The following is a 16,130-nucleotide window of genomic DNA, read 5'->3' as shown; positions in this document are numbered from 1 at the left end:
AGGAGGAGGATGTGTCTGTGGTTTGGTCATCTGAACCAACTGTACATGTAGCAGTTTGATTAGTTTTAGTTCTGTCTTGGGCAGTTGCCATGGCAAAGTCTGCAGTTGGCAAACTAATGTGCACTGGGCTGTAATCACTTCCCTCTGTCAACCTCAGGGAAAGTTTAGTTTACAGCGCTGAAACAGGCCCTTCGGCCCACCAGGTCCGCTCCGACCAGCGATCCCCGCACATTAACACTAACTAACACACACACACACACACCCCACACACACAGAAAACTGGGAGAACGTGCAAACTCTGTACAGACAGCGCCCGTACTCGGGGTCAAACCCGGGTCTCTGGCGCAGTAAGGCAGCAACTCTACCGCTGTGCCACCCTCACGACTGCTGTGTGAAGTGGTTTCTGATGGGGCGAGCAGATTCACGGCCACCTCTGCCAAATGGATGAACATTCAACCCAGACTAAGTTCTCCCTTCCTTAGAAGGCCTTGGCATGAGAGCTTGTTCCCATTTGGCAAAGCAAGCACACCAGTGAGCCTAACTCTGGGTACGTGAATAGTATCACTTCCTTGACTCGTAAACGTATTGATATGGCGAAGAATTCCCTCCTCTTTGTGTCTTAACTTTAGTTTAGAGTGTGGAAACTGGCCCTTCTGCCCACCGAGTCCACCCAGACCACGATCACCTGTTCACACTAGCTCTATGCTGCACAGTAGGGGGCGGCACGGTAGCGCAGCGGTAGAGTTGCTGCTTTACAGCGAATGCAGCGCCGGAGACTCAGATTCGATCCTGACTACGGGTGCTGCACTGTAAGGAGTTTGTACGTTCTCCCCGTGACCTGCGTGGGTTTTCTCCGAGATCTTCGGTTTCCTCCCACACTCCAAAGACGTACAGGTATGTAGGTTAATTGGCTGGGTAAATGTAAAAATTGTCCCTAGTGGGTGTAGGATAGTGTTAATGTGCGGGGATCGCTGGGCGGCACGGACTTGGAGGGCCGAAAAGGCCTGTTTCCGGCTGTATATATATGATATGATAATTTACAGAGGCCAATTGACCTACAAACCTGCACGTCTTTGGAGTGTGGGAGGAAACCGGAGTACCTGGAGGAAACCCTCGCAGTCACGGAGAGAACGTGCAAACTCCATACAGACAGCACCCGTAGTCGGGATCGAACCTGGGTCTCTGGCGCTGCAAGGCAGCAACTCTACCACTATGCCGCCCCAATAGAGGTTGACCAAACCAAACTTGGATTGTTTTGTCAGGAGCATGAGAGGCTGAGAGAGATGAGATTTAAGTTGAGAGGCAAAACAGTCCGAGCCTTTTCCCCTTGGGGTGGAGGTGTCAAGGGCTACAGGGCGTAGCCTTAAGTTCAGACGGCCAAAATTTAAAGATGTGGAGAATAAGTTTTTTTTAAGAGTGGGTGTCTGGGATGTGCTATCAGGTGGGCCCAAAACTATAGTGGTGCTTGAGGCTTTTAGATAGGCTCTTGGATATGCAGGGAAGGGAGAGGGGTGGATGATGTACAGGGATAGTGTTGGCTTAGCTTGGCCTCAGATTCTGCATGACATTGTGGGCTGACAGGGGATCTTGTAGAAATATATAACATTCTTAAGGGATTGGACAGGCTGGATGCAGGAACAATGTTCCCCATGTTGGGGGAGTCCAGAACCAGGGGTCACAGTTTAAGAATAAGGGGTAGGCCATTTAGCACTGAGATGAGGAAAAACCTTTTCACCCAGAGAGTTGTGAATCTGTGGAGTTCTCTGCCACAGAAGGCAGTGGAGGCAAATTCACTGAATGTATTCAAGAGAGAGTTTAGATTTTTAAAATTTAGATTTAGAGATACAGCGCAGAAACAGGCCCTTCGGCCCACCGGGTCCGCGCCGCCCAGCGATCCCCGCACATTAACACTATCCTACACCCACTAGATACAATTTTTACATTTGCCCAGCTAATTAACATACAAACCTGCACGTCTTTGGAGTGTGGGAGGAAACCGAAGATCTCGGAAAACCCACGCAGGTCACGGGGAGAACGTACAAACTCCGTACAGACAGCACCCGTAGTCAGGATTGAACCCGAGTCTCCGGCGCTGCATTCGCTGTAAGGCAGCAACTCTACCGCTGCGCCACCGTGCTGCCCTGCGAATTAGATATAGCTCCTAGGGCTAACGGAATCAAGGGATATGGGGAGAAAGCAGGAATGGGGTACTGATTTTGGATGATCAGCCATGATCATAGTGAATGGCGGTGCTGGCTCGTAGGGCCGAATGGCCTCCTCCTGCGCCTATTTTCTATGTTTCTATGCAAGGCCTGTTCCTGTGCTGTACTGTTTCAGTTTGAAAAGGGAGAGGAGCAAGCAGCCGGAAGTCATGGTTCATTATTAACAGGAGATGACAAGCTATAACATGAATGTAGAGTTCATGGAAGGAAGCAGAGGGTGTTGGTGGATAGGTGCTTTTCTGACTAGCAGCCTTTGTTGGTTAGGCCTTGGGTTGCTGCTGGGCCCATTGCTGTTGTGGTTTATATCAACGGTTTGGATAAGAATGTATAAGGCATGATGGGTAAATTAGCAAATGACACTAAAGTAGGTGTCCCCGGTTTTATGTACGGGATACAGTGAAGTGTTTTTCTGTTTGCGTGCTATCCAGTCAGTGGAAAGACCATACATGATTACAATCAGGCCGTCTAACCTCTCCTTATAGTTTAGTTTAAAGAAGCAGCGCGGAAACAGGCCCTTCGGCCCACCGGAACCGCACCAACCGGCGATCCCCGCACTTTAACATTATCCTATACACACTAGAGACAATTTTTACATTTACCAAGCCAATTAACCTGCATACCTGTACGTCTTTGGAGTGTGGGAGGAAACCAAAGATCTCGGAGAAAACCCACGCGGGTCACGGGTAGAACGTACAAACTCCGTACAGACAGCACCCGTAGTCGGGATGGAACCCGGGTCTCTGGCGCTGTAAGGCAGCAACTCCACCGCTGTGCCACCGTGCTGCCCTTGGGTAACAGCCTTGAATCTAGGCAACATTCTGGTAAAATAAGTGAATCTCAGTTTTGTCCCTTATTCTGCACTCGTGTTGACAATGTCCATGCTGAACATGATGCCCAAGCCACTACCCTGTGGGGGGCACGGTGGCCCAGCGGTAGAGTTGTTGCATTACAGCGCTTGCGACCGGAGACCCAGGTTCCATCCTGACTCCAGGTGCTATCTGTGCGGAGTTTGTACGTTCTCCCTGTGGGGTTTCTCCGAGCTCTTCGGTTACCTCCCACGCTCAAAGTGTACAGGTTTATGGGTAAATTGGCTTGGTGTAAATGTAGTGTGTGCAGGGTAGTGTTAGTGTGCGGGGATCGCTGACTCGGTGGGCCGAGGGGCCTGTTTCTGCGCTGTATCTCGAGTGAGGAGTTTTAGTTTTTATCGTGTGTGATTAAAAACTAAATCGTCAAACGCGAGATACAGCGCAGAAACGGGCCCTTTGCACCACCGAGTCCACACCGAACAGCGATCCCCACAGACAGTGAAGCTCTTGTGTGCTATCCAGTCAGTGGAAAGACTATAACGTCGTTACAATCAAGCTGTTCAACTTCACCTTAGAGGTAACAGCTGTGAATCCAGGCACCATTCTCATTAAAAAGGTGAATCACAATTTTGAGCTCCAAATTCTGAACTCTTATTGACCTTGACCAAGTCACTAGCTCTAAATAGGGGAAATCCAGACTGACTACAAATTGCAGTGAAGAGTGGTTGCTTTTACGTTGAATCCCCAGTCTGTACCTTGTGGGTTGATACCCAAAGCATTTAATAGCAATAAAGGGGGTGCTCTTTTAATGAAATTGAGATTTCTGCACCAAATGTGATGGAGGTTATTTAAGCTACCGAATAAATGGTGAGTCAGATGCAGAGGTAACTGGTGAGTATGTAGGTAATCCTCTCAACCATTTCTGTGCTTCAAGTCCATCTCAAATGGGCGGCACAGCGGTCGAGTTGCTGCCTTGCAGTGCCAGAGACTCGGGTTTGATCCCGACTACAGGTGCTGTCTGTACAGAGTCTGAAGAAGGGTCTCGACCCGAAACGTCACTCATTCCTTCTCTCCAGTGATGCTGCCTGTCCCGCTGAGTTACTCCAACATTTTGTCCATCTTCAGAGTTTGTGCCAAAGGTAGACACACAATGTTGGAGTAACTCAGCGGGTCAGGCAGCATCTCTGGAGAGAATGAATGGGTGACGTTTCGGGTCGAGAATCTTCTTCAGACCCGAAACGTCACCTATTCCATCTCTCCAGGGATGCTGCCTGACCCGCTGAGTTACTCCAGCATTTTGTGCCCACCTTCGATTTAAACCAGTATCTGCGTTTTTTTTGTTTGGAGTTTGTACGCTCTTCCTGTGACTGTGTGGGTTTTCTCTGAGTGCTCTGGTTTCCTCATGTTCCGAAGGTGTGTAGGTTCAATGGTAAATTGTAAATTGTCCCTAGCGTGTAGAATAGAACTAGCGAACGGGCAATCATTGGTCAGTACACGCAATGGGCTGAAGGGCCATTTCCATCTAAAGTACTAAAACTAAACGACTATATATTGTATGTGCTACCTTTCATTAAAATATTATCTCTGCTTTAAAAATATCCATTGACTTGGCCTCCACAGCCTTCTGTGGCAAAGAATTCCACAGATTCATCATCCTTCTGACTAAATAAATTCCTCCTCATCTCCTTCCTAACGGAACGTCCTTTAATTCCGAGGCGTTTATGGAACGAGCTGCTAGAGGTAGTTGAGGCAGGGACTATCCCCATCGTTTAAGAAACGGTTAGACAGGTACATGGAAAGGACAGGTTTGGAGGGATGTGGGCCAAACGCAGGCAGGTGGGACTAGTGTAGCTGGGACATGTTGGCCGGTGTGGGCAAGTTGGGCCGAAGGGGCCTGTTTCCACGTTGGGATCACTCTGTGACTCGAAAAGCTTATCGCTGTACACGTGACAATAAATTAAACTGAAACCAACAATTAATCTCTTATGAGAAGCTGTGAGGTTTGTTGTACATTGGTCCAATGATGGATATGGGATGTTGAACGAAATCTCCAGGTAACCCTAGTCTAATTAAACCTGTCAACTATGTTGCCTAACAGTTCGCTGGGGGAGATGTGAGGAAGACAATAAAGATACAAATGCTATTACGGTCTGGTAACTGGATTCATAAAATGCCACAATATATTTGTCAGAACGTGGGCATCTTTTGTATCGAAATCCACTTTGCCAAGGTCAAAGTAGGTTGGGCTCTGTGAAGCTTGATGTCAAACAGACTCTGCCAGCATTCAGCCCGTGAATGGAGATAACACAGTTGAAGGACAGGCCCTTCGGCCCACAATGTCTGTCCTGAACATGACGACGTTAAGCTAATCTCCTCTCCCTGCTGGTGATCCATTCCCTTGATCCGTGCCTATCTAAAAGCTGCTTAAGGTGTAGGGGAAAAACAACTGCAGATGCTGGCCTAAATCGAAGGTAGACACAAAATGCTGGAGTAACTCAGAAGGTCAGGCTGCATCTCGGGAGAGAAAGAATGGGTGACGTTTCGGGTCGAGACCCTTCTTCGGACTGAAGAAGGGTCTTGACCTGAAATGTCGACATTCCTTCTCTCCCGAGATGCTGCTTGACCCGCTGAGTTACTCCAGCATTTTGTGTCTAAAAGCTGCTTAAATTGCATTCGTATATCTGTTTGCCCCCACTGGCAGTGTGTTCCATGCACCTGCCACCCTCTGTGTAGGAAAAAAAAAACTTGCCCCCTCTCATCTTAAAGCCATGCCTTCTAATCCTTGGCATAGAAACTTAGAAAATAGGTGCAGGAGACAGCCATTTGGCCCTTCGAGCCAGCACCACCATTCAATATGATCATGGCTGATCATTCAAAATCTGTACCCCGTTCCTGCTTTCTCCCCACATCCCTTGATTCCGTTAGCCTTAAGAGCTATGTCCAACTCTCTCTTGAATACATCCAGTGAATTGGCCTCCACTGCCTTCTGGGGCAGAGAATTCCATGGGTTCACAACTCAACATTTCCACCCTGGGGAGCGATCTGGCAGTCTACCCGATCTCTGCATCAACATTTAGTGTACATCTCTGTTCTCTCCTCTCTTTGATTCCAGAGGAAACAATCCCAAGTTTGTCCAAACTCTCCTTATATTTAACTTCTGAATCGGGCAGCCTTCTGGTTTATAAAAAGTCAAATCTATCAAAATCAAATACTGGGAGTATTGTCAAGATGGCTCTATTGAACTTGCGGTGTAGTAAAATAGACTATAATGACAAGTGCCTTTCATTAATGGAGTGTTTTTGAGGGTAGTGTGGTATTGTGGTTTTGAACTTCTGTGTATAATTCAGCCAAGGAGGAATGTGCATGGATAGAGATTTGCAGGGCGCGTTTTATTGTAATTACGCAGGTTCGTGCAGCGGTAGAGTTGCTGCCTTGCAGCGCCGGAGACCCGGGTTCCATCCCGACTGCGGGTGCTGTCTGTACGGAGTTTGTACGTTCTCACCTGTGTGGATTTTCTCCCAGATCTTCGGTTTCCTCCCACACTCCAAAGTCGTACAGATTTGTAGGTTAATTGGCTTGGCGGATGTGTGAATTGTAGGGTGGTGTTAATGTGTGGGGATCGCTGGTCGGCACGGACTCGGTGGACCGAAGGGCCTGTTTCTGCACTGTACTGTAAAACTAAACTAAAATATTCCAGATAGTTCTTTGTGAATCTCAATGAGTGAAATTCAAATGATTCCCATTTTATTTGGAATAATCAATGTGAAAGTACAGGAAGTTACTTTTTCAGTATTAAATGTTTTGAACTGTCTGATCTTGGAGCAAAGCTTGTCTAATTGTTGGCTACCAATGCATCTGTTTCCTCCCACATTCTAAAGACTTGTGGATTTTTGTGGGCTATTTAGTTTAGTTTGGAGATACAGCATTGAAATTTAGATTTAGAGATACAGGTCCTTGGGCTCACCAGGTCCGCGCCGCCCAGCGATCCCCGCACATTAACACTATCCTACACACACTAGGGACAATTTTTACATTTGCCCAGCCAATTAATCTTCATACCTGTACGTCTTTGGAGTGTGGGAGGAAACCGAAGATCTCGGAGAAAACCCACGTAGGTCACAGGGAGAACGTACAAACTCCGTACAAACGGCGCCCGTAGTCAGGATCGAACCCGAGTCTCTGGCGCTGCATTCGCTGTAAGGCAGCAACTCTACTGCTGTGCCACCGTGCTGCGGAGGGGCCCTTCAGCCCGACTTGCCCATACCAGCCAACATGCCCCATCTACACTAGTTCCACCTGCCCATATCCTTCTAACCTATCCTGTCCATGTACCTGTTCAAATGTTAAGCATTATGATACTACCTCCTCCAGTTTGTTCCATGTACCCATCACCCTTTGTGTGTGTTGCCCCTCAGGCTCCTATTCAATCTTTCCACCTCGCCTTAAACCTGTGCCTTCTTGATTCCCCTACTCACATTAAAAAAAACTCTGCATTTACCTTATTCCCTTCACAATCTTGTACATCTCTAAGATCACTCATTAGGGTTGCCAACTGTCCCGTATTAACCGGGACATCCCGTATTTTGGACTAAATTAGTTTGTCCCGTATGGGACTGCCCTTGTCCTGTATTAGTAGGGTTGCCAACTTCTCTAATTTGAGGTAATCCCTGTATTCCCTCCCTTCTCTACCTTCCACCCCCCACCCAATCCTAGTCATCCTGCTAGTTCCACTGTTCACATCCTTGCATCCCTTCGTGGTCACCTCGTCCCCAGCCAACAATGGGCCATTGTGGGCTCCACCCTTGGTCAGCTGTTGTCGGCCCTGATTTGACCTGGCCTTTTCCTACCTCCATTTCATTCCCCTTTACTTTCAGTCTGAAGATGGGTCCTGACCCGGAACGTCACTAGGGTTGCCAACTGTCCCGTATTAGCCGGGACATCCCGCATTTTGGGCTAAATTGGTTTGTCCCGTACGGGACCGCCTTTGTCCCGTATTAGTCCCGGGGGCCGCTGTAGGCCCGGGGGCCCCTGTAGGCCCGGACAATGTAGGCTAACGGAGTGTGTTCGGGTAGCGGGGCCTAACGAAGGTTGTTTAGCAACCCGCCTCCCGGCCCGGGCAGCCGCCATTGGTGAAGCGGGGCTGCTGGCTGGGTGAGGTCACGTGGAGCGCGGCGGGTGGTGACGTCACCTTTTGTCCCGTATTTGGGAGTGAGAAAGTTGGCAGCCATCTAAACGTCACCCATCTTTTTTTCTCCAGAGGTGCTGCCTGACCTGCTGAGTTACAGATGCTATCTGATCCACTAAGTTCCACCTGCACTTTGTTCTTGTGCTGTACATGAGGGGTTTTTTGCCTTTGTGATCAGTTACGGGAGTTTTGACATTGGAGAATTGAAACTAATGACTCTGGGGAATGAAACTCGGGAGTGGTAGCCTGACGTTGGTAAGAAGATTTGTGTTTGTGCGGTATTCATAAAGGGCGAACTAGTTGGATTAATTATCTTCGCTGTTGGAAAACCCCTGGAATCTTAGATGATGATAACATCGCTTTGCAAAGCAGGCTGTTTATGAAGGGGAAATGGTCAGCAGATTAGCTTGAGGATGTGATTAGTGGGTAGATGAAAGGAAGGCAATGAAGGCAGTGTTTGGATTTCCTAAACATTCACTTGATGTACTACAAGGTTACAGTTCAAGATATTGGTTTTAGAGATACAGTGCGGAAACAGGCCCACCGAGTCCGCACCGACCAGCGATCCCCGCACACTAACACTATCCTACACACACTAGGGACAATTTACACTTATACCAGCCAATTAACCTATATACCTGCACGTCTTTAGAGTGTGGGAGGAAACTAAAGATCTCGGAGAAAACCCACGCAGGTCACTGGGAGAACGTACAAACTCCGTACAGGCAGCACCCGTAGTCGGGATCGAACCCGGGTCTCTGGTGCTGCATTTGCTGTAAGGCGGCAACTCTACCGCTGCGCCACCGTGACCGCCCTCGTGGTGTAGGAAGGAACTGCAGATGCTGGTTGACACCGAAGGGTCAATTTTGCAGAAGCCATTTAACCAGCACGCCTTCAGAACGGAGGAGGAAACCAGAGCACCTGGAGAAAACCCTCGCAGTCACAGGAAGAACGCGCAAACTCTGAAGACGGCAGCAAAATGCTGGAGTCACTCAACGGGACGGGCAGCATCTCTGGAGAGAAGGAATGGGCGACGTTTTGGGTCGAGACTCTTAGCACTTGACACAAAACATCGCCCATTCCTTCTCTCCAGAGATGCTGCCTGTCCCGCTGAGTTACTCCACCATTTTGTACCTATCTGCGGCTCAAGAAATACAGCTCAACCCAAGGGCAGTACACCAGCACAGCCAGTAAAGTTGCTGTCTCACAATGGCAGAGCCCCAGGTTCGATCCTCACCTCCACCACTGTGTGTGTAGAGAATTTGCACATTCTCCCTGTGACTACATGGGTTTCCTCCGGGTGCTCTGGTTTCCTCGAGTCCAGAGGTGTGCGGGTTTGTAGGTTAATTGTATATTTTATAAAATGCCCTTCGTGTGCAAGGAGCAACTGAGAAAGTGGGTTAACATATAACTACTGTGAACAGGAATGGTTGGCCTGTGAAGGGCCTGTTTCCATGCTAGATCTCTAAACTAAACTAAAATATAGAGATAAAGGCCTGTCAATAAACATAAAGGGCATGTAGAACATTGTATTCACTGGAGTTTAGAAGGATGAGAGGGGATCTTATAGAAACCTATAAAATTATAAAAGGACTGGACAAGCTAGATGCAGGAAACATGTTCCCAATGTTGGGCGAGTCCAGAACCAGGGGCCATAGTCTTAGAATAAAGAGGAGGCCATTTAAAACTGAGGTGGGAAGGAACTTTTTCACCCAGAGTTGTGAATTTGTGGAATTCTCTGCCACATAGGGCAGTGGAGGCCAAATCACTGGGTGGATTTAAGAGAGAGTTAGATAGAGATCTAGGGGCTAGTGGAATCAAGGGATATGGGGAGAAGGCAGGCACGGGTTATTGATTGTGGACGATCAGCCATGATCACACTGAATGGCGGTGCTGGCTCGAAGGGCCGAATGGCCTCCTGCACCTATTTTCTATGTTTCTATTAGTTTTCATACCTACACCGTAAGGCTCCAGGGAGCGCTGTAGAGCAGAGGGATCTAGGAGTGCAGGTGCATGGTTCCTTGAATGTGGTGTTACAGGTAGATAGGGTGGTCAAAAAGGCTTTTGACACATTGGCCTTCATCAATCAGAGCATTGAGTATAGAAGATTGGGAGGTCATGTTGCAGTTATTAAAAAAAAAATAATCGGTGAGGCTGCATTTAGAGTATTGTTCAGTTCTGGGCACCGTGTTATAGGAAAGATGTTAAGTTGGAACGGGTGCAGAGAAGATTTACAAGGATCTTGCGAGTTTGAGATATAGTGGGAGAGGTTCAGTAGGCTGGGCCCCTGTTCCCTGGAGCGCAGGAGAACAAGGGGTGATCTTAGAGGTGTACAAACCATGAGAGGAATAGATCGGATAGACGCACTTGCCCAGAGTAAGGGAATTGTGAACCAGAGGGCATGGGTTTAAGGTGAAGGTGTAAAGATTTTGGAGGAATCCAAGGGATAACATTTCCTCTCGAAGGGTGGTGGGTGTATGGAACAGTCTGTTGGCGGAAATAGTTGAGGCGGGCACTATCGCTAAGTTTAAGAAGCTCTTTCGCGGGTACATGGATAGGACAAATTTAGAGGGATAATAATAATATGGGCCAAATGCGGGCAGGTGAGACTAGTATAGATGGGACATGTTGGTTGGTGTGGGTATGTTGGGCTGAGGGGACCTGTTTCCATGCTATATCACTCTATATTGGTAAGGTATAGTAGCTGGGTGCTCTGGGTATTTGGTGCAGAGTGCTTGACTTTAATCTAACCGAGTAAGGGACTGAGTTTAATGTACAAGACTTTATTGGCCTTTCTCTCAAAATTAAGGATGTGGCTAGGGTTGCCAACGGTCTCGTATTAGCCGGGACATCCCGTATTTTGGGCTAAATTAGTTTGGCCCTTGTCCCGTATTAGTAGGGTTGCCAACTTCCTCACTCCCAAGTAAGGGACAAAGGGTGACGTCACCGCCCCGCGCCCCACGCGACCTCACCCAGCCAGCGGCCACGTGCTCCCGCTCCACCAATGGCGGCCGCCATTGGTGGAGCGGGAGCACGTGGCCGCTGGCTGTGCGAGGTCGCGCGGGGCGGTGACGCCCCTTGTCCCCGTATTTGGGAGTGAGGAGGTTGGCAACCCTCATAGTGGCATGGGCAAAGCAATTGGGCAGAAAAGATAATTGGTACAAGGGAAATTTGGGTTATCCATACGAGAAGAGGGTGTGACCTAATGCTGCTTCACGATCTTGTCCTTCTATAGGAACATATTGATAGAAGGATTAGACCATACAGCCCCACGTCTTGGCCCTACAATTCGGTAAGATCTTAGTTGTGTTTTTGGCCTTGGTTCCTCAACCCCAAATCCCTTCACTCCCTTTCTTTAAACCTGTTGTTTTTTTTCTCTCTTGATTATAATCCAACTGATCTTCCGCAGTTCCTGGTGCGTAAGTCACAGAAATCTAAAATGTCAAATTGGGCGGAAAAACCTGGCGTTACTCAGTGGGTCGGGCAGCATCTCTGGAGAACATGGATAGGTGACACTTCGGGCCGGGGGTCCTTCGAATTCGGAAACTGAATGTGGCGCGGCGGTAGAGCTGCTGTCCTGATTACGGGTGCTGTCTGTACGGAGTTTGTACGTTGGCCCCGTGACCTGCGTGGGTTTTCTCCAGGTGCTCCGGTTTCCTCCCACACTCCATAGACAATAGGTGCAGAAGGAGGCCCTTCGAGCCAGCACCGCCATTCAATGTGATCATGGCTGATCATTCTCAATCAGTACCCCGTTCCTGTCTTCTCCCCATACCCCCTGACTCCGCTATCCTTAAGAGCTCTATCTAGCTCTTTTGAATGCATTCAGAGAATTGGCCTCCACTGCCTTCTGAGGCCGAGAATTCCACAGATTCACAACTCTCTGACTGAAAAAGTTTTTCCTCATCTCCGTTCTAAATGGCCTACCCCTTATTCTTAAACTGTGGCCCCTTGTTCTGGACTCCCCCAACATTGGGAACATGTTTCCTGCCTCTAATGTGTCCAACCCCTTAATAATCTTATACGTTTCCATAAGATCTCCTATCATCCTTCTAAATTCCAGTCTAGTCGCTCCAGTCCTTCAACATATAACAGTCCCGCCATTCCGGGACATACAGGTTTTGTAGGTTAAAGGTAGACACAAAATGCTGGAGTAACTCAGCGGGTCAGGCAGCATCTCAGGAGAGGAGCAATGGGTGACGTTACGGGTCGAGACTCTCGACCCGAAACGTCACCCATTCCTTCTCTCCAGAGATGCTGCCTGACCCGCTGAGTTACTCCAGCATTCTGTGTCTACCTTCGATTCAAACCAGCATCTGCAGTTTTCTTCTTCAGACAGGCTTTGTAGGTTAATTGGCTTGGTACAAAAAATGTAAATTGTCCCTGGTGTGTGTAGGATAGTGTTAGGGTGCGGGGATAGCTGGTCAGTGTGGGCTGAAGGGCCTGTTTCCGCGCTGTATCACTAAACTAAACTAAACTGATTTTTATCTAATGGTGTACAATCTGACTATAAACTAGTTGAAACAAAGATCCTTCAGGACTGTGTAACAAGAAATTTGTGGATGGCTGATTCTAGTATATAACCTAAACACCATGAAGACTAAACCAGGCGGGTTTTGTAATGTACGGGGCTGAAAACTGGGGACATGTGGCAAATAAATGCAAGCAATAGGGAAGGTAGAGAGGTGGGAAGGCAAGGAAGAGTTAATGTAGCTGATGGCTGAGTGTAGTGGTTGCATAGAACAGAAACGAAGATAGACACAGGCAGCATCTCGAGACAAGGAATGGGTGACATTTTGGGTCGAGACTCTTCAGAATGAGCCTGAATTGAAGACAAGGGTTTGACCTGAAACGTCAGTCTGCAGAACGGTCTCGACACAAAACATCACCTATTCCAATTCTCCAGAGATGCTGCCTGACCCACTAAGTTACTCCACCATTTTGTCTATTTTCGGTGTAAACCAACATCTGCAGTTCCTTTCTACATGTAGAACAGTACAGTACAGGGCAGGCCCTTCGGCCCACAATGTTTGTGCCGAACATGATGGCAAGTTAAACTAATCTCATCTGCCTGTACATGATCCATATCCCTCTATTCCACGCAGTTCCATGTGCCTATCCAAGAGCCTCTTCAACTTTAATTGGTTTCGGAAGTGGTAGCTCAAATCATGCAAGCTTCTAAGACTGGGTGGATAGGACAACTTTGGAGGGATATGGACCAAGCACAGGCAGGTGGGACTAGTGTAGCTGGGACATGTTGGCCAGTAAGGGCAAGTTGGGCCAAAGGGCCTGTTTCCACACTGTATCACTCTGACTCTATGATAGGGTTGCCAACTGTCCCGTATTAGCCAGGACATTCCGTATTTTGGACTAAATTAGTTTGTCCCGTACGGGACTGCCCTTGTCCCGTATTAGTAGGGTTGCCAACTTCCTCACTCCCAAATAAGGGACAAAGCGTGATGTCACAGCCCCGCGTGACCTCACCCAGCCAGAGGCCATGTGCTCTGCCTTGGCGGCCGCCATTGGTAGAGCGGGAGCACGTGGCCGCTGGCTTGGTGAGGTCGCGTAGGGCGGTGACGTCATCTTGTCCCATATTTGGGAGTGAGAAAGTTGGCAACCCTATGTACCTTGGACATGTTGGCTGGTGTGGGCAAGTTGGGCCGAAGGGCCTGTTTCCCCACTATATCACTCTGACGCTATGACTGAGCGACCTTTGGTGTTTTAATCTACTTTTGAATAAGTGGCTGAAAGATTTTGACAAATTTTAATGCTGGACTGGGTGAAGTTAGCAAGAAGGCATTGGATCTTTGGTCTGACTAGTACCATGGTTCCAAACGCATTTAGATTAAGGTGTCAACTCCCACCACTTTGTAACATTGCTACAGGGCAGCTGCTGACAGTCTCCCAAGTCTTGTTTTATTGCCCTTCAGCCCACTGAGTCGTCGTCTTCCCCTCCCCCTCGCCCCCCCCCCCCCTCCCTCCACCAGTACCAACTTGCAACAGAAGATGGACACAAAATGCTGGGGGAGAGAAGGAATCTCTGGAGAGAAGGAATGGGAGTACTGTAAACCAATATCAACAAGTACAGTTCACAACAGACCAACCGGGGTGGTGACATCACCTTATCCTGTATTTGGGAGGGAGGAAGTTGGCAACCCCAGATATACTATACACAGATAATAATTTGTTTAAACTAGAGGACACTAGAGAGAGCAAATCGTGCAGATTTGTGTCCTCTGTTGCAGTGCATCCCGTTCTATAGACAGTCCAATGTCCACGATACGGTGGAGGTGAATCGGACAGTACTCTAGCTTATGGAAGGACCGTTCAGAAGCCTGAGAATGGAGGGGGAGAAGCTGTTCCTAAGTCTTTCAAGCTTGTGATGGATTACACCTGGGGATTGTTGGACGCACTAGACTTTTACCTACTGGATTAGTTTCAGTTTAGGGATACAGCGTGGAAACAGGCCCTTCGAATGCGCACCGACCAGCGATCCCTACACACACCAGGGACAATTTTGCACTTGTACCAAGCCAATTAACCTACAAACCTGTACGCCTTCGGAGTGTGGGAGGGAACCGAAGATCTCGGAGAAAACCCACGCAGGTCACGGGGAGAACGTACAAACTCCGTTCGGACAGCACCCGTAGTTGGGATTGAACCCGGGTCTCTGGCGCTGCAAACGCTGTAAGGCAGCGATTCTACCGCTGTGCCACCGTGTGTTTAAACTGTGGGGGTGATGGTTAAAACGAGCGCTTGAGGAATGAGGTGCAGGAACATGTTTCATCGTGTGGTGGAACCAAAAACTAGGATCACTGCTACAAAATCTGTTTTGGAATTGAGGTGCTATTTGATTTGAATGTTGAGTCTATGGGAGTTAAAGAACCGTGGAAGCTATGTTTAGATCAGAAGTTCATAAGTGACAGGAGCAGAATTAGGCCATTCGGCCCATCAAGTCTATTCTGCCATTCAATCATGGCTGATCTATCTCTCCCTCCTAACCCCATCCTCCTGCCTTCTCCCCATAACCCCTGACACCCGTACTAATCAAGTCTATCTATCTCAGCCTTGTATATCCACTGACTTTGCCTTCACAGCCTTCTGTGGCAAAGAATCCCACAGATTCATCATCCTGTAGATGCCCACAAGGTCAGTTGAGGAAGTGGATGGTTGATTGGATGTGAGTGCAGAATTGACAGTGCAATTGGATAGGCTATGATGATGTTGAATGGTACCCTAGTGATAGACACTAAGTGCTGGTGTAACTGCATCTGGGGTGGCGGCACGGTGGAGCAGCGGTAGAGTTGCTACCTTACAGCTAGGGCTGCCAACTATCTCACTCCCAAATACGGGACAAGGTGGCGTCACCACCCTGCGCCCCACATCACCTCACCCAGCCAGCGGCCACGTGCTCCCGCTCCACCAATGGCGGCCGTCCGGGCCGGGAGGCGGGTTGCCATGCAATCACCATGGGCGAACACACTCGGCCCCGCTCCCCGAACACACTCCGTTAGCCTACGCTGTTCTGGCCAACAGCGGCCCGCGGGCCGGAAACGGGACCAGGACGGTCCAGTACGGGACAAACCAATTTAGCTTGAAATACGGGATGTCCCGGCTAATACGGGACAGTTGGCAACCCTACCTACAGCGACAGAGATCCGGGTTCAATCCTGACCACTGGTGCTGTCTGTACGGAGTTGGTTTCACGGGGAGAACGTACAGCGTGGGTTTTCTCCGGGTGCTCCGGTTTCTCCCCACACTCCAAGGACGTGCAGGTTTTGTAGGTTAAGTGGCTTCTGTAAGTTTCCCCTTGTGGCGGGAGTGGATGCGAACATGGGATAGCATTAGGGTTGCCAATTTCTTCACTCCCAAATAAGGGACAAGGTGACGTCACCGCCCCACGTGACCTCGCCCAGC

At 48.8% G+C, this 16,130-nt stretch overlaps 1 protein-coding gene across 1 annotated transcript in view; it reads left to right on the top strand.

Annotated features, from left to right (window-relative positions):
- Window positions 1-16,130, top strand: part of LOC144611006 (RNA-binding protein with multiple splicing 2-like) — a 90,723-nt gene that overhangs the window by 44,564 nt on the left and 30,029 nt on the right. The window contains 1 exon segment of the mRNA XM_078430097.1: window positions 11,449-11,505. Coding sequence (XP_078286223.1) covers window positions 11,449-11,505 — 57 coding nt within the window.

Source organism: Rhinoraja longicauda, chromosome 38 (assembly GCF_053455715.1).
Source record: "Rhinoraja longicauda isolate Sanriku21f chromosome 38, sRhiLon1.1, whole genome shotgun sequence".
Taxonomy (NCBI): domain Eukaryota; kingdom Metazoa; phylum Chordata; class Chondrichthyes; order Rajiformes; family Arhynchobatidae; genus Rhinoraja; species Rhinoraja longicauda.
Note: the sequence above shows the minus strand (reverse complement) of the source record. Positions and strands in the feature narration are given on the sequence as shown.